Source organism: Silurus meridionalis, chromosome 2, assembly GCF_014805685.1.
Source record: "Silurus meridionalis isolate SWU-2019-XX chromosome 2, ASM1480568v1, whole genome shotgun sequence".
NCBI classification, from domain to species: domain Eukaryota; kingdom Metazoa; phylum Chordata; class Actinopteri; order Siluriformes; family Siluridae; genus Silurus; species Silurus meridionalis.
Genome location: NC_060885.1, coordinates 23,026,933 through 23,051,477, shown reverse-complemented (window position 1 = coordinate 23,051,477; position 24,545 = coordinate 23,026,933). Strand labels below are relative to the sequence as shown.

Below are 24,545 nucleotides of genomic sequence, written 5' to 3'. Positions count from 1 at the left end.
GGTCCTTAATGGTATCCACTAGCAACAACATGCCACCAATAGAAAGAAACAAATTACAAGTACAGACACACAGGGATCATTACAGTTACCTGTAAAATACATGAAATTCTTAGCTTAATAATAAAAACCATTACAAATTTATTGAGGCTTTCTAGTGTTTTTTTTCTAAGGGAAATTTGGTTTGGATTGAGAAGGGATGGGTGGCATTCATGATGTTGGATGTGTCTATGTGTCAGTTTATATAGTGTATATGTGGTAAATAGGGCAACTGTACTAATGGTGGTTAGATATTATAGCTAATGTAACATACAGCAGGACTGTAGCTAAAGCATCAAGAGATAAATTATTCTGTTCAGCTTTCATACATACATATATATATACTGTATATATCCATTATATAAAACTAGTTTTTTCTTACTTTTAAAGGTCAAAATTAAGAATGTTCCTTTCTTCTGATTAAACTCTGACCACATATATTCAGGAAACTGGCCTTAATATACAACCCCAAATCCAGAAAAAATAGGGAAAAAAATAAAATGGATCTCATAAGTGCAGATTTTTAACATGGTTGGGTAAATATAAAAAAAATGCTTAGGGAGGCAAAGTCTCTCAGAATCTTTTCATAATATTATGTACAGTAGATGATGAGATATTCAAAGTTTTCACAATTTTGTTGAGGAACATTATTCAAAAATTGCTTCACATTTTGGAGACAGTTTTTTTTTGCAGACTGGTGAACCTCTGTCCATTTTTACTTCTGAGAAACTCTATCACATTAACACACTTTTTTTCCCAATCTTACCAACCTGCTGCCAGTTACCCTCATTAGTTTTAATAATCATTTCTTTTTAGCAACTATAGGGTACTTTATTAAGACCAGCCATCAAATTTTTCAATAAAATTGTACATTTCCTCAGTTTAAACATTTTATATGTTTTTTGTGGGTTATAGTAAATAAAATATGAGTTAATAAGATTTGCATTGTGCTTTTATTTACATTTTACACAGCGTCCCAACTTTTTTTGAAATGGGGTTGTATTAAGTCACACAAAACACCCAGTTCATTTTGAAGTTTGACAAATTTCCCATAAGACGGATTACTGTACTAACCCCACACTTACTGGACATTTTATCAGGTACACCCTGCAGTCATGCTGACAAGTTTAAGAAATATGAACATTCAGTTAATGTTTATTTCGAACATCAGAATGGGAGGAAATGTGATTTCAGTGACTGTGGCATGGTCAGGCATGTCAAGTTTCAAGTCAAGTAAAGTCAAGTTTATTTCTATAGCGCTTTTCACAACGAACATTGTCTCAAAGCAGCTTTACAGAATTTAACAGTTAAGGTGAACGATGTGTGTCTATCCCTGATGAGCAAGCCATCGTGACTGTAGCAAAGAAAAACTCCCTTAGATGTTATGAGGAAGAAACCTTGAGAGGAGCCCAACTCAAAAGGGGAACCCATCCTTATTTGGGTGACATCAAGAGTGTGATTAAATCCTTTAAACAATACAGAACACTGAAGAGTGAGAACTAACATGAGCACTGGAATGTAAGATTATGAGTAATGTCCTTTTTATAGTCACTTGACGTTATGGAACCAGGAGCTACTGAGCAACTCATAAAATAGCTTATTTGAGATCATCATAGATCCAACACCAGCTGCTCCATGCCAGAGTCTTTAAACACTCAAAGAGGTCCAATGTCCAAATTCCACATGAGCTGGAATCCAAATGGTGCTGGTACGTCTCTAGCTGGTTCGGGATGTTTGCGGGGTCGGCATCTACTTCTTTAAAGGTCTATAATCTTCATGAGGTGGGACATGACTGGAGCTGGCGCAACCTCAGGATGCTTTGGGATGGGTAAAGTGAGAGAAGCAGTGGAGAGGAATTAGCGCAGCTGCTGTCACAGTCATTGATCAACAATCAAAACATTGCATTCTTCTTGTTGTTTTTCCTTTCTATGGTAAAAATAAGAATGTGTGAGTTTACCTAAGTGTTTTATCACGTGGAATTTATTAATAAAAACATACTGTTTGAGACAAATAAGACTTTATTGAGTGCCAGTGGCAGTAGAGTCCTACTCTGTTAGACAGCTTTATTGTTTGCATTTCAACAGGGTAATGTAGTTGAAATGATGTGACCCCTAGCATCTACATTTTTGTAGAAAGTGAACACACACATTATTTGGGGAAGAACACTAATTACACATTCCCAATATCAGTATACATCTTACACAGTGTTAGGGAGCTCTGCACTGTTGTGCATGCATTTAAAACAAACCATTTATTATTGCAGTGACAGAGATGTACACTGTAGGTACACAGATACCGAATGTAGGTGTTGAGAGAAGGACCAAAAAATGTAAAATGTATTTGGTGTACGTAATTATAACCTGGTCACTGAGTGCGTTTATTGTTGCAATGCGATCTACACACTCCTTATATTTTCTTAAATAACAACTTTTACATTCGCTAAAAGAAATGCCAAACTGCTGCACTGTATTGAGGTTTCCATGGGGTTGTGAACTAAGCTAATTACCAGGATAATGGTAATCAAATTAGACAAGATAACAGGAAGGATCATATATATATATATATATATATATATATATATATATATATATATATATATATATACATATATATATATATATATATATATATATATATATATATATATATATATATATATATATATGAATTCTCTAATAATGAATACATCAAAACTGGTTCACTCGGTTGCAAGCATAGGATACTATTAGATTTTCATTGGGAGTGACGAGGGTGGACAGGATTAGAAACGATTGTATTATGTAAGACTTTTTGGAGACAAGGTGAGGAAGGCACGATTGCAATGGTTTGGACATATACAGAGGAGGGACATGGGGTATATCAATAGGAGAATGCTGAGGATGGAGCCACCAGGAAGGAGGAAAAGAGGAAGACCAAGAAGGAGGTTTATGGAGGTTGTGAGGGAAGACATGCAGGTAGTTGGTTTAAAAGAGGCAGATGTAGAGGACAGGGGGGTGCAGAGACAGATGATCTGCTGTGGCGACCCCTAATGGGACCCCATTACGTTATATCGTTTTTCTTTTCTTCTTTATAATTTCGACAAAAGTCAGCCTACAAATCCAAATCCCATATTTGTTTTTGACCGCATTGTTATAAACACAATGTTGTTGGTTTTGGCGCCATCTTGTGGACAAACTATAATTGTCTTTTCGTTTAGCAAAATGTCCTTTGCAAAATGTGAAACCTGAATTCACAGGTTATTTTGCAAGAATCTGGAAAATGAATAAGTTATAAATACTATTCTGGTGTTATAGGAGTAACATAGACCTAGTGCTACAATTTTTCATTGTTTGAAGCTGGTTACTATAGGGCAGGGTTCCCATCAATCATTCAGGATCATTGAGTACCAGGTTGCACAGTAAGACAAAAAAAAAGGGTTTAAGGTTTTTTTTTTTCTATTTTATTGACTTCAAGGTCTGCAATGGTGTTTTATTTGTAAAATAAACTATTTTTGACTAGGACAATTTCCAGCACTTGTTTAAATAGAATTTTTCCCTCTGCATTTATGCAGTGATTCTGCATTATGGTTTATGGGGTTCTTTATACACCGACCAGGCATTATAACATTATGATAAAGAAAATAGCACTGATTTTCTATTTATCATGGCCCGTGTTAGTGGGTGAGATAGTTAGTGAGATATATCAAACAGCAAGTAAACATTTTGTCTTTAAAGTTGATGTGTAAGAAGCAGGAAAAATTAGTAGGCAAGCATTAGTATTTGAGCGAGTTTGACAAAGACCAAATTGTGATGTCTAGACGACTGGGCCAGAGCTTCTATAAAACTGCAGCTCTTGTGGGGTTTTCCTGGTCTGCAGTGGTCATCTTATCTATCAAAAGTGGTCCAAGGAAGGAACAGTGGTGAACCGGTGAACCACGTGGAGAGCTAAGGCTGGCACGTGTGGTCCGATCCAACAAACGAACTTCTGCAGCTCAAAAGGGAGAACATTACAATATTAGGCAGGTGTCATGCCTGATTGGTGAATAATATGCATAATAATATTAATAATAATAATAATAATAATAATAATAATAATAATAATTTTCTTCTTTCAGCTGCTCCCATTAGGGGTCACCACAGTTTATCATCCGTCTCCATACCACCCCGTCCTCTACATCTGCCTCTTTCACCCCAACTACGTGCATGTCTTCCTTCACCACATCCATAAACCTCCTTTTTGGCCTTCCTCTTTTCCTCCCTCCTGCTGGCTCCATCCTCAGCATTCTCCTACTGATATACCCATGTCCAAACCATCTCAATCTCGCCTCCCTCACCTTGTCTCCAAAACGTACCATCACCTCCTCATCACCTCTGTTCCCTTCACCTACATGCCCATTAAAGTCTGCCCCAATCACCAATCTTTTATTCCTAGATACACCTTCTACCACTTCATCTAACTCTCCTCCATCTCACAACCGACTTGTGGAGCATAAGCACTGATGACATTTATCATCACCCCTTTAACTTCCAGCTTTACGTTTATTACTCTATCAGAAACTCTCTTCACCTCCACTACACTCTTACTGTACCCTCCCTCAGGATTACCCCTACACTATTTTATTTTCATCTACACCATGATAGAACAGTTTAAACCTCCAATGTCTCCTGAACACACAAAATATTCACCTCTCTCCTCTCCATCATATCAGCTACCTCTCTCCCTTTAAAGTACCAACCATAACCTCCACTCTCCTACACTTCCACTTTCCTGGCAGACATCTTCTTCCTCTCTGTAGACATCTTCCTCCTCTCCTTCTTCTCCTTTGGCTAACACAAGCCCAATTTCCACTGGTACCCTGTTGGCTAACGATACCTATGGCGGTCGTTGGTAACCCGGGCCTTGACCGAGCCGGTATGAAATTCTGATTCCTGATCCACATATTTGATTTGGCACATGTTTTCCGCTGGATACTCTCCCTATAACACAACCCTCCCCATTTATCCGGGCTTGGGACCGGCACTAAGAGTGCACTGGCTTGTGCAACCCTAATAGCTGGGTTATAATAATAATAATAACAATAATAATAATAACATGCATGCATAATAAACACGTTATAGTTATACCATCAATACGTGGAAAAATGGTCTTGCATGAAACTGGTGTATAAAGGGTTACGGACCCCCTGCTATAGGGTACTAAAGGGACTGTTGGGGTAGCTACAGGCTTTGTTAGAATAAAGTACTGGTTTCTGCACAGTTATACAGATATAATGCATACAACATTGTAAAAGTGATCCTTCAGGTGGCGGAACATTGATCTCGCAGTCTCGTTTTCTTTGCACAGGTTTGCCATTTGCATGAGTCCTTCACATTCAGGTCATCTAACATAAATGACCCAATTGGGATTAAAATGCACGAGTCACTTTAGACCTGCTAGCGTTGTATTCATTAAATAAACAAACAAACGTGTATTTGCTTATTTATAAAACGAGCCACCAAACCATTGAAAAGGGACAGTCGTAGTAACTTCTAACCCCGCCCCCTTTCACCACCTCCAAAGCGATTCTCCGTTTTGTTGCGCTCCAATTGGCTAAAATTTCTTCGACGGCAATCCAAATTGTCCAATCAGCTTGTCGTACGTACAAACTTCTGACCAATCATAGTTAAAAAAAGGCGGGCTATTTGTTAGGGAAAAAAAAGAGCATGGTGGAGTTTGTACCGGAACGATACGCTACTGAGCATCCAATCAGATTTAGCTGTCGTGTCCAGAAGGGGAAAGAGAATTACGGCAAGCGAAGTGGACTATAAAGGTACAGTCAGTATGGTAGTGATGTTTTACTGATTACTTTTATGTTCAAATCTGCAACCAGTTCATGATTGTACCCGACCTTCAGGTGAAACAGGAGAGGGAATGTGAGTTACGATCTTTCTACGAGGAATATGCACGCAAAAAAAGTATATTTATTAAAATTCATATTTTTTTAATTGCCGAATGTGTTTAATAACTCACAGTTTTTGCTTGTGCCGCTGTTTATTTGGGGTTTATTGTAGATGTGTGGCTTCAGGAGAAATGCAGATGATCACTTGTTTTGTGTTTCATTTGTGCAAATAAACAGGTTGATTTAAGCAGAAATGATTGAAACATCTGGATTGCAATGCACTCATTTATACACACTTTTGAACTTAAGCGCGGTTGATCTTAAGATCTAGTATGACATCAATGTTGATAATTGTTGAATTATATTAACCTGTCAAAAACCTGTAGATACTCATTTCAAGACTATTAAAATGCTCCAGAAATGGTCTTTATTTTCTTTCTCTCTTCAGTGTTCACTATACAAGGCAACATTTTGCTTAGTGACGTTTCATATTATGACATCATATTATGATATATGGACATGGTCAAAGGACATGCAAGATGGGTCATTTCTAGAAGGAAATACAGATGTAATACACACAACAAATAAATCAATGCTTAACTGATTAACAAGTGGCACAGTGGCACAGTGGGTTCCCGTCTAACAGCTTCATGGCCCATTAAAAAGGGTCTTGGGAAGATAAAGGTGGTGTTGTCATATATAATGCCCATTTTTCTTTCAGCAGTACATCATCACAATTATCATGGGCTTCACAAAGGGGCAGCTACAGAGCTGCCTGCTGCTACTACTGCTGTCCTGCTGTGTGCTTCATGTTCACTCACATGGAGAACATCATGGTCAAGGGGTCGGGGATCATCAAAGAGACCCTCAACCTCCCATCACCCGCCTGGACAAGAACATGGTGCAGGACAAAGAGTGAGTTTCCCCTCCAATCTTTTCTGCTCAAGTGGTGTGAAAGCTTGTCTCAACACTAAGATTAATGTCTGTCTGCCTGCCTGCCTGCTTAACTTCCTCCCTTCCATCCTCTCTTCCTTCACTGTTGACTATGGAAGACAGCAGGCAACATTTTGCTTTGTGAAGTTTCAGCATTGATGGAGACTTTCCAAGTGTTGAAGCCTCTCATTCCACAGGCATAAACGCACTCCTATACGCTGAGATGCATTTTTTTTTTTAACTGAAGTCAGATGGTCCCTCTCCTCTTTAGTCTGAAGGACATGGTGTCCATGATTTCCAAATAAAAATGAAAATAAAAAATTGTCTGACCACAGAACAATTTTGCACTTTAGTACATTTTAATTAAGCTTCGACCCAGAGAGGATGGTGGCGTTTCTAGATCATGTTCACTCATGCCTTCTTCTTTCTATGATAAAAATTTAACCTACATTTGCGACAGACATGTCAAACTGTGTTCACAGACAATGCATTCTGGAGGTGTTAATGAGCCCATGCAGTGATTTCCATTACAGAATCATGACCGTTTTAAAAGCAGTGCCACCTGAGGGTTGAAGATCACGGGCATCACTATAAATTTTTGCCCCTTTTTCACTTGTGCATGGAGATTTCTTCAGATTCTTGGAAAATTTGGATGCTATTATTTGAAGAGATAATCAATTGTTTTGCAATTTAATGTTTATTCTGAAATTCTTCCACAATTTGTAGACACAGTCTTTCACAGATTGGTGAAGCTCTGCCCATCTTTACTTCTGAGAGACTCTGCCGATCTAAGATATACTATTTATTCCCAATCATCTTACTGACCTGTTGTCAATTAAATATAGGGTTTCTTCATTTAGGAATTCGGGTTGTATAATGAATAAATAAATATCTGAATAACTGATTAACAAGAGGCATAGTGTGCAGTTGGTTGCCCTGTCACAGCTCCGTGACCCATAGCTTGAATACTGCATGGACTTTTGCATTTTCTCCTCCCGTCTGTGTAGGTGTCCTGTGGCTTCTTGAGTTCCCTCACACCTCCTAAAATATACGTAGGTGGATTGGCTACGCTAAATTACTCGGATGCATAAAATGAGCATGTAAATGTGTGTACACGGATGTACTGGAACCTCCTTAAAATTGGATTTCTGCTTCATGCATCTTTCACATACTTTATAAACACTGCTTATTTTCAATCAGTGACCTGATGTGCAACACAGCTGGTTGGTAACAGGTTCACTAAATTCCATTCAAACACGCAGCTACTTGTTTTTTTGTTTTTAACTTTGGTTTTATCTATTTTTAACAATCGATGTGTCTAATAAATGACTTTTTGTAACAGATTGAGTGCTGAATAATTAAGGGTGACTGTGATCTCGCATGTAACACAAGGTCTTGGTGTTATATTTGTATTAAAATAGGACTTTGATCCCTTTACAAAATGACCTTGGTGCAAAACAAGCTGCAAAGTAACAAAATGCTGGACTGTTCTTTGCCTGGACACTATGAACATAAAGTAAAATGATTCCTTTTATAACAAGGGTGTAATGCACACTGATGCGTTCTAACACTTAGGAAGTAACTGTACAAATGTTACACTGTGTAAAACACACACACACGCTTACTTTATTGTCTGTACTGAAAACAGACACCATTTGTTAATGCACCTGTTCTGCCATTTAGCCACATCATGGAGCATTTAGACGGCGTGATCGACAAGCCCGAGGCGGATATGACCCCTCAAGAACTGCAGCTTCACTATTTCAAAATGCACGACTACGACGGTAATAACCTGCTCGATGGGCTTGAGCTCGCCACTGCTATTACACATGTACACAAGGAGGTGGGTGGTTTAAAGCTTTTTTTTTTACACTCACTGCTGTTTGCTAACGTAATGTTCACACGCCTGCGCCACCATGTCATTAGCTAATCCTAACAGGGAGGGTGAGATTCAGCTGCGTGTACTGACTCATCACTGTCAGTCTTGACAAATGACAGTTCATGTATGTATATTTAGAGAATGAGAGAGAGTAAAAGATCTATCTATCTATCTATCTAGAATTGTTTTTTTCTGGCATTTTGCCAGATGCCCTTAGCCAGAGCGACTTACATTTATTTCATTCATACAAATGAGCAGTTATGGGCCCAGGAGTGACTTGGTATGGTTGGGATTAGAACTCGCAACCTTCTGCTCCAACGTCTAATGCCCTAACCACTAAGCCAAGCACTAATTAATTAATTGTGTATGGTAATTTCCTCATATTTAACAAGGCCTTGTAATAACTTGGAATACAGTAGTAGTAAAACGGCTTATTCTTTCATACTGTTGTTTATTGACCTGTTTTGTTTTGTCAGGTCTGTTTATTTATTATATATTGTTTTTAAACCTGCAGATGATTGACATGCACATCAAACAAACAGAATTAGTGTGTGTGTGTGTGTTTGCACACAAATTATATAAAATCACTGGCAAAGAGTTTCAGCATTTAAACATGATTCTCACCTACTGTCATGTCTTCCTGGTTTCTAGGAGAAGGGTGAGAACAGCCCACCAATGAAAGAGCAGGACCTCATCAATATTATCGATCAGGTCCTTCGGGATGATGACAAAAACAATGATGGCTACATCGACTATGCCGAGTTTGCGAAATCTCTTCAGTAACAGTCAGGGCATTGGAGGTGTGTGCGTGCGTGCGTGTGTGCGTGTGTGTGTGTGTGTGTGTGTGCTGCCTTACTGTGATACTAGCTCTGATTACCTCTAATTGAATGGTATCAGTGATTTGGGTGTATGCATTTCACATACACAGCAAAGTTACAGTGTCCATTAGACTAAGCGACCCTGAGCGCACTCAATTTTCTTTTTTCTTTTTTTTTGATTCAACACATTTCTTCTAATTCTTTTAATTAAACTCCTAAAGCACTTCCAGTTCAACAATACAGCTGTCATCTCCGTCCAGGATTGGACTGATCATATATAAACTTTAAACAAATAAAATGTGGGATGAAGTTAAACAGATTGTATTAAGTCCTGAGATCTATGAGGTCTGAATTTGTTTTCAATTGGGTCAGAATGAAGCTGCCAAATGTATCTGCTGGGAAAAAAGTTCCCCTTTATTATTATTTTTGCTTTAGTGTATCTTAAGGCAACATTTCGAATGTAAAATAATGGAGGGAGTATTTTTTTTCTTTTCCTTGCTGAAAAAAAAAACCTATTAATTTTGTGTTGATTAACTATTGTCAAGATTAATAACTTTTCAATGTAATCCTTTATACATTCCATGGGTATTTTAAGTAGTTTACTTAATAAGAAACCGTGATATGAAATAACTATTAAAATCCCAGTTCTGATGTTTTTTTGTCAAGCTTGAAACTTTCCTGGCTTTAATGTTGATAACCAGCAGCTAGCTTGAAATTGGATGTAAAAATCCCCAAGCAGCCATATCCATCACATTGCTAAGCCAGAACCTGTTCTTGCTTTTTGAACAAATAAACAGGATAAAAAATAATAAATAGGAGACCAGGAAGCTACTAATTTGTATTGTGCAGCATATTCTAGCAGTAAATGGGAATAGGAATTTCAGACTTAGGTATATCATTGTTTATTAAAGAACAGTTAAGGGTGATGAAGGTACTTTTTCTAGACTACTTTTTTTTGTTTGTTTTTTTTCTGTTAAACAACTCGAATGTAATCCAATCCTGTCATATTCTTGTCATGTATTGTTGCTGCTGCTGTTTAGAATCTCGACTTTACTTGAGTTTATTTGTGAGCAGGGAGAATAGACAACAGTCACCATATACCAAGTCTAATTTATTGCTATTAAAAGGCCTGACATTTGATGTCTAAGCAAATGTATGGGTTAAATTGTGTAAATATACGATCATATGAAATGTAGCTTTGTTTAAGAACACATGAAAAATGAATTTCTACAAGACCAAACACCAACCTAGTGAAACCAGATTATTCAGAATGTCAACGAGAGTTTTTACTGATTTATTATATTTTCAAATGTCAGTTCTTCTGGGATTATGAATGAAGTGTGAATTATTAGTTTTTGTTGTTGTCGTTTTTTTTTTTTTTTTTGAAAGAATGCATACAGATAACTTCAAGAGCTGTAATAAAAATGTGTGAAAATATTTCCTTCATTTTTTGCCTGGACATTAAATTGGAGAAATTGTGTAGATGTGAACACACGAACACACAAAACACAGACTTTTAAATCAGTCATTAACCTAATTGAACCTGGAATATAAACTAAAAAAATCTAAATAAAAGAATTTAGGTCTTCGCTCTTGTCTAGTTCCAATGCACAGTTGGCTCCAGAGCAGGCACAGAGGTCAGGGAAAACACAGAGGCATGGGGCAGGCTAGTGGTCGGACCTCCAATGTGCCTCAGCTGACAGTACCAGTCCTCGTGTTGTCTGGAAGGCTGGGCTGCAGTGGGACCTGAAGCACAGGCCAGCTGAGTACTGGCTGCTGTGTGTGGTGAGAAATCAGCAGAGGGCAGCACTGCTGAAAATTTGGGTATGTGTGGCAGGGAATGAGAGCACTGGTACTGTCTTGCTATACCAGCACGTGCACTTTGGGAGAAGTGTGTTGGGAGAACCCCACGTCCTGGCAGCATACCTCCTTGCAGGGATTTCTGAGTGGCCCGCTCCTGTTTCCGTTGCTTGGCACGACGGTTCTGGAACCAAACCTGGAGAGAAGGGAGGGGTGAGAGACTAGGGAGCTGAGGCAATTACTTTAAATAAATATCTATAAGATTAATCATACTAGAAAATTCACCTTTTGCAATATAATTTGTATTGTCTATAAAGTGTATAAATATGTGTATCTCTCTGCTTTACCATTGATTAGTTTACTTTACCAGCATGCCCAGTTTTGTGTTATTTCTAGCTTAGCAAGAATGGCAATAGATTACAATATATGTAAACAAAAATATTGAGACACCTGACTTTTCCAGCATATTTTATTCTTCCCCAAACTGTCGGAGGCCCACAATTGTATACTGAAGGATGTCTTTGAATTTACAGTAGTAGCATTAAATTTTCACCCTCACTTGAGCTAAGAGACCCACGCATGTTCCAGCATGACAGTGCTCCTGTGCACAAAGCCAGTTCCATGGTTTTACCTGCATTGAAGTGGAAGATCTTGAGTGGCCTGCTATAGAGCTTTAATCTTCGGGATGAATTAGAACACTGACTGCAGCTCAGGCCTCCTTACCCTACAACAGTACCTGACTTTACAAACGTCCTTGTGGCTGAATTAACACCAAAATCTAGTGAATATGTTGACAGACAGACGGACAGACAGAGTCTAAATGTGGAATGAGATGGTCAAAAAGCAAATGTCGTCCTTATGGCCAGGTGTCCATAGTTCATGTAGAGTATTTTTGGGAGGGGATTGTTCGATAATTTTTTTTAAAAAGGGGTCTCATATACTGCAGCTAAAATATATCTGGATAAACGTGAAATGCTCTGACCTGGATGCGGGCCTCATTGAGTTTAGTTTGCTGAGCCAGCTCCTCGCGGCAGTAGATGTCAGGGTAGTGGTTGTGTCTGAAGGCTATCTCCAGCTGCTCCAGCTGTTCATGGCTGAAGGTGGTTCGATGTCTCCTGCGAGATGGAGATGGGTGGAGTCTAACTCGACCCGCCACATCCCCACTGCTTTCAGGCCCTGAGGACTCCTTCTTAGGAGGACCCTGAACATCTGCATTCAACAAAGTGAAGAGGAGAAACTGGGAAAAGTTTAACCTTTGTGTCACAGATGTTCTTGAAAGAAAAAAATATCTGTGTACACACTCCTCTCTGGTTACGAGATGGATTGAGATTCATCACACAACTTTGGAGGAATTTGGTTTGCAAAAAAACACTTTTCAACGAAATGGCAGCTCTCCGAGGGGGAAAGGGTTTAAGAGCATTAACGTTTCCTAACAAAAGGCCAGGAACCCAATCGGCTGTAGGCTTTGCTGCTTAAACTCTATATCGTGAGAGAGAGGGATAGCAGAGGCCAAAGGATTGAGACGAGATTAAGCGAACAAAAGTTGGGAAAAAAGAATGACTAATTTGTCAAATCACACAACTTGGATGGAAGTTTTCTTCTCACAATGTCAGTATGGGAGGTAGAGGAAAGGCAGTGCTGGACTTAATCTAATCTAAGTTTAATTATCTTCCAGATTGCTGTGTTTAACTGATTGTTTAAAAAAAAAGTATATACAAGCAGCAAAAAAAGCCAAATTCATGAATATTAAAGTGTTTGAATAGAAAAAAACCTTAAAGACACAGCATCGTGTTTTCATGTAATTTATGTAAATATAAACTGTATATAGATTCTTCACATTTTTATATTTATGAACTGATGTCTACTGGTACCATGTAATATATATATTCATACATATACTAAGAAGAACGTGCTGAGCCAGAGGCACATCAAGTACATGAAGCATCACTGTAGATGGATTCGAGTTTGAAAAAAAAGTTTGAAAGCGCACTATTAAAACCCACATTCAAAAACTGTTAATAACGCATTCGTACCTGCACTTGAGCTGACGATGACTTCAGAATACACGTCGGAGAACTGTGCATGAGGTTTTGCATGTTCCATGACCGGTCCTCTCTGAGTCTTTCGGGTATGAGGAGTGACACGGTGGGCTTACCTGAACTTTTTCATGACCACCCGCAGTGACATCATTGAGCATTCACACCCCTCGTTACCTGTTCTCTTGCTCCAAAATGCACTAATTCAATGCATAATAACATTTTAAATGGATTTCTTTTTAGGTTTTTGAATACTTGCCACTTTTATAACAAAAGACTAGTAAAAGAACAATATTTATCAGACTGATTTCTGTGTAAGTGTTGAAGAAGCATTTTGCACAAAATATTATCTGTAGGTTCTATATTCATTCACACGCTGCATGAAACAAGTGTACTTTTATTTTTTATTATACTTTATTGATCCCACAGGGAAATTATTTCTTTGTATATCCTGGCCCCACTGGAGCACAGATATTTAGGGGCCTTGCTCAAGGGCCCCAAGATTCGCACCATGCTGATACTGGCGCTTGAACCCCCAACCTTCTGAGCAGTAACCACTGAGCTACCACCTCCCTAAATATAACGTTATAACGGTATCTACTGATGTTACTAACCAGAACAAAAACACTTTTTTGAACTATTAATCAGTTTACACTACACAAAGGCTTCTCTAATTAGTGGTCGCAATGGTTCTAAGAAGATATTTTACAAATCAATAATGCAAATAGTGTCTAACTGAAAGCAGAATTTGTTAACGTCCACTTAAAGAAATGTACATGCCATTTAAGTCTTTGTCCTGACACATTCCACTAACAAACACAAGTTTGTGGCTATCTGACCATAAGATTCATTTGTGGTTTTAGAACATCCCTTTCTACAATTAGTCCCCATTTACTGTAATAACCATTACTTTTAATAACCTTCACTATTCTGGGAAGATGTTCTACTAGATTTTGGAGTGTGCTTATGGAGATTTGTGCTCATTCAGAGGTTGGTCAGCAGGGTCAAGGTCAGCGCTTTACAGCACACTCTCTTTTACTCCATTCCATAAAAGTCTTAATTGAGCTGACTTTGTGACATCATAAGACATGTACTATTGTGTGCCTCCAAATTTGTGGTAACAAATTTGAGAAAAAAACACATATGACTGATAAAGTCAGGGGTCCCAGTTCTTGGGACAAATGTCCACATTCAAGTCTACTAATACCCAAAAGTCAGAATCCTACCTTACCAGGACAGAATAAATCCAAGATAAAGAGCTAAAGCATACTTTATTTTCTTAATTTGGAAAAAAATACCAAATACACAAATCAAGCTTTAACACATTTCTAGCTAGGATATGGGAAATATTCTCTAATACATGGGAAGGATTATGGTTTATTGTCTTATATAGATGGATAAAAGGCCTGAGAACCCCTAAGCCACATGATCCTATCCAGAATTCGTCAATCCATACCAGTGAGTGTGTGTAAATGCTCCGTATTAAGGATAGAGGGAGAGTGGTAGCTCAGTGGTTAAGGTGCTGGGATACTGATCAAAAGGTCGGGGGTTGAAGCTGAACAAGCTGGTATATGTGGAAAAAAAAATTTCACTGTGCTGTAATGTATATGTGACAAAGGCTATTCTATTCTAAACACGGTTCTCACACATGCAGTCATCATGATCTAATTGTAGCCTAATTTTCATATTGAATTGACCAATTCTGAACGTTCTGAGATATCCTTTCTCAAAGCTCCATTTCGACAGCAGGGAATTTGAATATTTTAGATATTTATCCATTCTTTGCCTGTGATGAACAGACTATTGACATCACTTCGGATATGCCCTGTGAAATCGTCCCTGTTTCTGTCGCATGAACTCTATAAATAAAGGGTTTGATGAGTACAAGGCTGTTAAGTCTAGATTTTCATGATGCATGAACAAATAGTTGGCAAGGGACTAAACCAGAATAAAGCAGTGGGTGACTAGTACAATGGAGCGATTCTGTTCACAGTTTAACTTTGAGTGACGCAGCCTGTGTGTCATCTGAGTGCGATGTGAGGAGTAGGGTCGGCCAGCGCCGTCTGCCTTCCATCAGCCTCATCCACACTACTGTTTATCTTGCCGTATTCACCTCCATAATCTTTCACTCTTCCACCTGCATGGCCCAGTGTCGAGTCGATATGTTTTATTTAGTCATTATATACATAAAGTGGTTCGGTGGATTTGCTTTTTCTTGTGTGTCAAATTGAATTGCAGTCCAGTTACATTATACCATGTACATCTGGTAAGCTTCTGATTCTGACCAGCTGGAATGTGAAATTAAGGCCACTTTGCTGCATGATTGAACAGATTTTTCCTACACATGGAGTCTTCCAAGCATGTCCTGTGTAACGCTACCCATTTTGTGCTTGTATATTTATCTTGTAAATAATCCCAGATTATTCCAGTGTGCACAGATGAAAAGGGATGGAGTTATGGAAGTTATAGAGGCAGGAGGTCACATTCGAAAATGTGGCTTCAATACGAACAGGAATGATCTAGATGAATTAGAAATCACCCCCGACCTTTAAATAATTCAACGTGACAAAAATGGAGTGCTCGCCTGGTGCAAAGACTCTTCCCACATTGCTGATAAGACCGTGTTGCTGTGTGTGCGTCAGAATGAGAGTGAGAGAGACAGAGAGAGACTGGGTAGAGTTATCTGAGGCTGCAATTCTCTTCACCAGAGACGAATCACGGGGATTGATTGAACACTGTGGCCAGGCTGCCCGAAGAATTCTGGGAATTTCCAATAGTCTAAGAAGTTCTGAGTCAGACCGAAACAGTACTGGGTGGAGGTTCTGCCTGTGAGGGCCAAAATTTAACCACATTCATACTCTTTCTCTCTGTCTTACACACAAATACACACACACACACACACACACACACACACACACACACACACACAGAAACAGGGAGAGAGACACATGTGTCACAGAGTACATATGGCACTGCTGTTTTCTTTTTCATCACTGCCCACTCAGCACATGTGAAGTTGCACAACGAGAGAGAGAGAGAGAGTGAGAGAAGAGGAGAGGGACAGAGAGCAAAGCAGAGAGATAGAGAACGGGATAAATAGTGTTTTGAGTTGGGAACTGAGCTGGGAGTGACCTGCCTGGCAGCTTCACAGCGCTGATGGAAGGAATGTAACCCAACTCCCCCCCTGCACCATACTGCACTGGTGACCTGTGTGTGCAGACTCAAAGGACATACACAGATAGACAAAAGTTGTCTTTAAGGATTATGTACTTTCTAAAGGACATCCTCTCTTTGCAGGTTTGTGGATAATAAAAAAGGAACACTTTTACACCCTCATATCTCGTGTGCATGATGCCCACAATGTCACCACCCAACAGTTACAGGAATGTTCCAATAATGTTTGTTCTGCTTGTTCTGATATAAAAGTAAAGTTTCAAATGTTTGGTGCGCCAGTCAGAAGAGAGAATCAGGGCGTGTAAATGAATGTGTGTGTGGAATTGTGTGCAAAATGTGTGTGTGTGTATGTGTGGGCTGTTACTGTACATGTGAAAATGCATAACACAGGTGGTGCAGTGGCCCTGCAGGAAAGAAGACACCGCCACCGTCTGGACCGCACAAGCATCCAGACAACAGCTCTGCAAATCCACCCTGCCTAGCTCACCTGCCAACAATACACACACACACACATGCACACACAATGTTTGTCTTACTTTCATTGTGAGGAGCTTAACAGCAAAAAAAATCGCTGTGTCTGCATCTATCTCCAGTGACAGAGCAAATAAATAGCTATGCCTGTGTTTCTTTTAATTACTACAGGATTTAGATTATGACTAAAAACAATTGTGTTCAAATAAATATTGTCCAAAATAGAGAGAACAGACTTCACTTAACTTCCCTTATATATTTCAGGTTCTGCTGGTTGTCCACTCTTTCGGAAAAAATTGTGAAAGTATCTTGCTTGTAATTTTGGTTCTTGTCCCTGTTACACTGGAGCGGACAAACTACAGAACATGGGTGCAATATAAATATAAAAGTATTGGGACACCTAACCTTTCTATATACATTATATATATATATATATATATATATATATATATATATATATATATATATATATATATATATATATATATATGGTGAAAAGTTTTACACTTACCTACATTCTTACTATAAAATGAGAATTTTTCTCTAACTTACCACTAGGTGGAGCTATTTTAATTACAGCTAAGAGATCAGTTGCAGTTTGTCAACAGAGATGTCTCACCTGATCACCTTTCTTACTGACCTTTTTCCATCGGTCCAGCTTTAAAGAGAAATATGCATTGACCTTAGTGAAAATAATAAGAATAAAGAAAATATGGAGAACATAGTACATTTAGGATATAATTAGAATACTAGTATTGTGGAGGGTGTAGTATGAGTGTGGTATAGCTGACACATTAACACACAAAAATGAGCATTGCTTATGGTTAATAAATCGGAATCTTTAAAACTTTTCAGTCAGAATTTAGCAATATAATCTATATTAGATCACTGTACACACACACACACACACACACACACACACACACACACACACGTTAATACTGTCATACTATTTGTGTGAAGACCTTTTATTATTTTTATAAGCAGACAATTAATACCACTCCTACAACTAAATATAACCCTACCCATAACCTCTTGGCTCTTCTAGTGTTTGCTTAGTTTCAGACAATTTTCCTCCTGGGGACCAGCCAATCATCTCCACAAGGTCAAAACTGGCAGAGATTTTTCACCAACCCCCACCCCAAGTCCACGAAAACAAACATTTGCCATTTTAGCACCAGGTTTGCTATACTTCAGCACACTATATATTCCTACTGATATAGTAATCAACAAAACTGAAGTAAAAGACAAAACAAAACAACACAAAACATCAAATACCTTTTTATAAAATAAATAAATGAGTAAATTTTGCAGACATAAATCAACATATGTTTGACAGAGAAAACAGGACAGCTAATCATCCAAATGATATCATACACATGGTGAAACATGATGGTGGTAGCACCATGTTATGGGGCTGCTTCTCTTTAGGTTTATCTATAAATCTGTAAATGAAGAAAAGATCTGACATGTTGAAGGTACACAATTCAACCATTGAAACCTACCATTCAATTTTCTTTTTAATTGAACTAGGAGACCCAAACCTGTTCCTGTCCCATGAGCGCAATGCCAGCTTAAAGAAGATATGGTTTACATGGGATGGAGTGGAAGATCTTGAATGGCCTTCTATAAAGCTCTGACCTGAACCCTGTTGAACACCTTTGGGATAAATTGAAACCATGACTGCACTCCAGGCCCCTACACCTCACCTAGCACAAGCACACTCCAAAATGTTGTGGAACATCTTCCCAGAAGAGTGAAGGTTATTATAAGTAATGGTTATTACAGAAAATGGGGACTAATTGTAGAAAGGGATGTTTAAAAACCACAAATTAATCTTATGGTCAGATAGCCACAAACTTGTGTTTGTTAGTGGAAATGTGTCAGGACAAACACTTAAATAGCATGTACATTTCTTTAAATGGCATTTATTAGAACAGAAAATGGGGACTAAATGTAGAATTGGATGTTTAAAAAAGTAGAACATATAAATCTTGTGATAAGCATCCACCAACCTTTGTCCATATAGTGTATATCATTATTCCAGAACCATAATCGTTACAAATAACATATGAAATGCTTTATTCCTAATGTTAATTCTTCAAACTGAAGAAACTCTTCAAATCAAGAAACGAATTCTTGTAAGTGGAATATTCTTTTTCTATTTCATATTGTTGTGCCCTAGTTCACAAACATCTCTGACATGTAGTTACACAACAAGCATACTTTTTTGAGGTTGAATTATTTCTATTCGAATGGACAACTTTTAGTTGTATCACATAAAATACCGTGTTTGAGTGTGGCTTTGTGGTTTATTCAGCCACAACGTTTTCAAAGTGGTTATGAAATGCTTTGCATATGAGCATAATAAGACCTTCTGTTTGATGTACTAAATGACTAGCAGAAAGAAAATAAGACATGTGACAGTTGACTGGGGCAAAACTTTTTTTTTCCGCTCTGTTTTCTCCCAATTTGGTCATTTTACAATCCCCACCCACTGGATCAAATGACAGCTTCACCAGGACACATGAAGCCAGTCATCGCATCCTTTTGAACTGATACTCATGCTACGTCAGGGAGCAGATGAAAACAAGGAAGGAAGGAACATAATTTGTCTGTCGCATTCTAGAGAGCAAGACCAATTTTGCTCCCTCGGACTCTCAACCACCACTTGCTGATGATATCTCTTGACGATGGGGTGAATGATTTTTTCCGTCATGCCACTTGGGAGCCCCAAAATCTTTTTTCTTAACAAAGGTGTCCTGCTTCACATGTCATGAATGAATCGATTGTGTTGAATCCATGGCCTCAGGAGTCTGCATGAAGTCAACGGGAGTGCCAGCTTCACAGTCATAGATGTAACCGAGAAAGCTGTTGTACGATGGAATTCAAGAGCCAGTATCTGAGACATACAGTTTATATATAAAGTTATTAACTGATGGAGTAACACATGCTAATTCTACACTCCTGTCTGTAAACAAAGCACCAAGCCCAAAAAAGCAAAAATATGCTTTTAATGGTCTTAGATTTAGTTATAGTTATAAAGATATAGATAAAGATATAGTTATAGATTTTCATGTCACACTTACATAATGTTAATATTTTGGGCAAATTATGTGCAATAATTTCAGTGCAATAATAATTATTACATGTGCAATAACTTGTATAACTGTATCATTGACTTTTTCTGCCATCTATTTTTCTGCTGCTACACATTTCATACAGTATGTTTAAATAAATATATAAAATTCATTGTTTGTACAGCATCGATACTTGGAGTATAACTTGATATGTGAAATTCAATTTAAAATCTTTTATATTTCTTACATATTTACTTAAATTTTACTGTATGCAACTGCAACCTAACAATTTCCCTGTGGGATCAATAAAGTATTCTGATTCTGAACAACAAATCATTGAAAAAATCTAAGAAGAATGAAGCAAATGCAGTCTTGGGACCTCATGTGCCACCATTTTATCTTTTGCTCTAGTAAACTATTTCGGGAAAGTTATACACATATAATATATATTTCTTATACAAAAAGATAAAAAACATGGTAATGGTTATAATTTGTAATGTAAACTTTTTATCAGTTCTGAATTCACAAAATAGTTTGAAGCCATCAGCATTGAACGGAACAATACGGCTCTCAGAAGTCAGTGAAAAGGTAATTAAACTACATTTTCTGTGTTGCTTTATCTATTGATTCATATTTGCTTATTTCTTGACCAATGATTTATTTTTCAAAGACCATTACAAGCTTCGTATGTTGCCATTTTGGGTTTGAACCATTTGTTTCTCTGCCCAGTGTGGGTGGACTCAATATATTTAACTTCTTATATTTTAGAACATTTTATTTTAAGTAAAATGAAGGGGACATTCTGTTGTCCCTAATGTCCAAACATTTTAGGATGACCACCATATGAATTGATAGATTGGTAGTTGTTTTATATATATTTAGATCAATTCAACTCGTTTATTTTTTCACGATGGACATTGTCTCAAAGCAGCTTTACAGAATGTAAGAATTACACAACAAAATTGACTTACATTTAAATTGATGTGTATTTATCCCCGATAAACAAGCCTGGAGCAACCTTGGCAAGGAAAAACCCCCTTAAATAGTATGAGGAAGGAACCTTGAGAGGAACCAGAATCAAAGGGGAACCCATGCTCATTTGGGTGACACAACGAGTGTGACTATAAATCATTAAAACATTACAAACACTGGAGAGTAAGAAATATCATGAGTGTGATTATGAGTAATGTCCTTTCTACAGTCTTCTACAGTCAGTTGTACTATAGCTGTGGAACCAGGTGCTTCTGAGCAAATCAAAAATTAGCTCAACATCTGAGTTCAGTATATTGAACACCAACTCCTCCATGCCAGAGACTTTACATGTCCAATGATGGAGAAACAGCATATTTAGAACTTTTTTCGAGTATTGATTAAGAGGTTGTTTATCCTCAAAGTCCAATGTACCAAATCTAAAATAAGGAACTACAGCGAACTGTTTTATTCAAAGCTCCTTCCAACAGAGAAAGTAGCCGAATCCAAGTTGATAAACCACAAAACCATTACAGCCTGAATAATAATAAAGGAAAAGATCAACAACAAAAAAAGTATTCTAATTGATAGCAGAACATAGCATCAACCCACCACATTTACACACATTTTTCCAACATCTGTTTGATGTCAGTGTTGAAAATACTGCCCTTCTTTTAGTATATCTACATGCGTTTCTAAACAAACCAAAATCTCCTCAAATATTTTCCTTTCTCTGTTCTCCTAAATCCCTGGTGAACTTTGACCTTGGTGGATGTATGCCAGGCCACAAAAAGAACCTCTGCCCTAAAGAGGCCATGATGTCGCTTCAAAATGAAAACATGCAGCAATATAAAAGAAAGCTGAAAGGGGGAGGGAAAAAAAAGAAAACATAAGATTGTAGAATAATTATATAAAAGAGGGAGTAAAGCAGGAAATAGCTCTTGGTTTGGGGAACATGGCAAGAGGGAGCCTTGCCACAGTTTAAATAAAAACAAGGTTTGAGAAAAAAAGGAAAGGAGGTGTGTGTGTGTGTGTGTGTGTGTGTGTGTGTGTGTGTGTGTGTGTGTGTGTGGGGGGGTGTTAGGAGGTAGACAGGAAAATAGGGTTTGGGAGTATTACTAGTGGTGTGATATAGACATGTTCTGATGGTTCAATTATTTTTTGTTTTTAATTTGCAATTTCCACTCCTCTGATTTCAGATATTTCACCTCTTCTTATTTTACCTTTACTCTCATTCCCTCCCTCCCTTTCCTTCCCTCTCTTCTCTCAAGCCTGGAGCTCTTTCCTTACATTTTTTAACGGGTGTCTTCCCGATCAGGCTTTTACTGCAGGAAATTTCAGAACACCGCATTGCGTGAGGCGACGAAGTGCTCCATTCTTAGCTCAGCTCTGTGCAGCGCCAGGCAGCGTGGAGCTTGCCAACGAACGAGGAGGGGGCAGTGACTTGGGTTCGGTGCCAACATTACAGCTTGGCAAAGGTTTTCTTTTTTCCCCCCTTTTTAACAATATAAAAAGGCAAAGCAGCCGCTCAGAAAAAAAGACGAAGAAAACACAGACAGAATTACAGTCAGCAATTTCTTTTGCTTCTCAGCTCTTGCTGGAGATTATAATTAGATCCTCAAGGTTTGAATGTGTATCATTCTTGTTTCTTTTACCGAAGTGAGAAAAGCAGCTGCTGTCTTACGCTGCTTACTCATTTTTTCTTTCCCTTGCCCTGCTTTCTGTGGTTTGCCTTGGTCAGATACCTATTTCTTCGAACCCTGCTCTTTGTATCCCCATCTGTATCCCCTATTCTGCTTTTTTTTGTTTTGTTTTGCCACCTCAGGTTTGCAGTAGGCCAGTGGTTTAATGTGAATAATATTTGTTGTACTTTACTGCCTTCCTGGTCCTATTCTCCTCTAACAACAAGCCTTATTTTTAGCCCATAGTCAGGGTTTGGTCATTTCCTGCTGCTGGTGCAATGCAGAGCCTTATGGAGCTGGGACGTGGTGGAGGCACTTCCAGTCCCCAGTGTGGGTAGAAGGCGTCCTTGTAATCATGTGCTGATTGGAGAACTGTTTTGAAGCTTTTGAAACAATGGTTAAAGCTAGGGTCGAGACAGCGACTTCTACGCGGAGCCTCAGTTACACAGTAGGTCATGAGCAGACATATCAGTAATTAAGACCCAGAGGAAAACACACTCACACTCTCACTTACTCCAAAAGATAAAAAAAAGGTTACTCTGACCTTAAGAAATAACCAAAATCCACTTCTTTTTACACACTTCCTTCTCACAAACACTTTTCCTTTATTCTCATCAGGGTTGCAGTGGATCCAGAGACTTTCCCAGGAACACCAGTTGTGGGGCAGATTTCAGCCTGAATAGAACACCAGTCCATCACAGAATAGTCCATCCAGAAAATGGTTTTGAATTTAAATTGTAAAACTAAAACTAAAACATTCAAAACTCATTTGGACGTAGGAGCATGTTCATTTTACACACTTTACCCATGAGCTGAAATCCTGGCAAGAGCAACCCAGACATCTGTGTCTGAGTCTGAGAGTCCAACGAATCACCCCTGGGAGAAAAAGATGGTTTGGTCCTGGACCCCCTTCAGTGTTCTGGGAGATTTAAGACAGGGATGAAAGAAGCCAGGACCACTCAGCGGTCACCGCTTTTTGATTCATCCTTCTGGGAAAGAGAACAGCAAGATAAAAAAAAAAAAAACCCACAAAATTCCTTAAGTGTCAAAGCTAAAACTGAAGAGCATGATTGCTCTTATAAGTCAAACTTTTTGTTTTTTCATTCTTTACGTTGTTTTAATTTTACTGTCAAATTCAGGATAAGTGGCACCCTTAGTAACGTTGCGTAACAAATTTTATGGGAAAAAAAAAAACATTTTTGTGGATAACCTCATCGTAAAAATGTTAGAGAAACCTTTTTGAATAAAGTAGATTAATCAATTTTTAAGAAAATGGAAGAAAACTTATTTTAAGAAAATTTATCGTTAAAAAAAACCACATCACAATTATTCAAGGAACAACTCATTGGTATTTCACATTTTTAGACACGAGTGCGTAGAAACTGTTATGGGGTCAGTGACTTCCCATTTCACTGGAAATACTAAGACACAATTCCCTTAGTCAGTCATTTAAAATGAGGAAGATAAATAAATAAACAGAGCGATTGAGACAAAACACTCCATAAAAGACCCATGTTCCCTTTATCAAAAGAAATACTATAGCAAATCTGTAAAAAATAATAATAATAATTAAAAAACTCCTGGAAGTGGACACAAGTGTATTTACCCCCCATACACTATGAAGAGGGTCTTTTGACATGAAAACATTTTCCTAAGGGTTAATGGCTGGAGATTTTCAGAATATTTTCTGAAGTAGCAACATTTTAAAAAATGTTCTCATTTACAATCATCTCTATGGAAATAAAAAAATATATAAAAGGCATACAACAAGAAATACTTATCTTTCATCTAACCATTAACATGTGCCTGG

General features: G+C 38.0%; 2 protein-coding genes across 8 annotated transcripts; one reads left to right on the top strand and one right to left on the bottom strand.

The window, feature by feature from the left end:
• Window positions 1-5,725: 5,725 nt before the first annotated feature.
• Window positions 5,726-23,752, top strand: mcfd2 (multiple coagulation factor deficiency 2, ER cargo receptor complex subunit). 7 transcript variants are annotated; one of them, XM_046867417.1, is made up of 4 exons: window positions 5,726-5,824; window positions 6,615-6,808; window positions 8,510-8,669; window positions 9,357-9,838. In XM_046867417.1, exons 2-4 carry the CDS (start codon window positions 6,636-6,638, stop codon window positions 9,486-9,488), a joined length of 465 nt encoding a protein of 154 aa, XP_046723373.1. In that variant the 5' UTR covers window positions 5,726-5,824; window positions 6,615-6,635; the 3' UTR covers window positions 9,489-9,838. The 7 variants fall into 7 exon arrangements, 5 of the variants coding, with proteins under 5 accessions (XP_046723373.1, XP_046723365.1, XP_046723357.1 ...); XM_046867409.1 differs by having other exon boundaries at window positions 5,727-5,824; window positions 6,618-6,808; XM_046867401.1 differs by having other exon boundaries at window positions 5,804-5,927.
• Window positions 9,965-13,426, bottom strand: prop1 (PROP paired-like homeobox 1). The gene is made up of 3 exons (XM_046872812.1): window positions 13,357-13,426; window positions 12,306-12,652; window positions 9,965-11,519 (listed from the first exon to the last, which is right to left on the bottom strand). Exons 1-3 carry the CDS (start codon window positions 13,424-13,426, stop codon window positions 11,121-11,123), a joined length of 816 nt encoding a protein of 271 aa, XP_046728768.1. The 3' UTR covers window positions 9,965-11,120.
• Window positions 23,753-24,545: the final 793 nt, after the last annotated feature.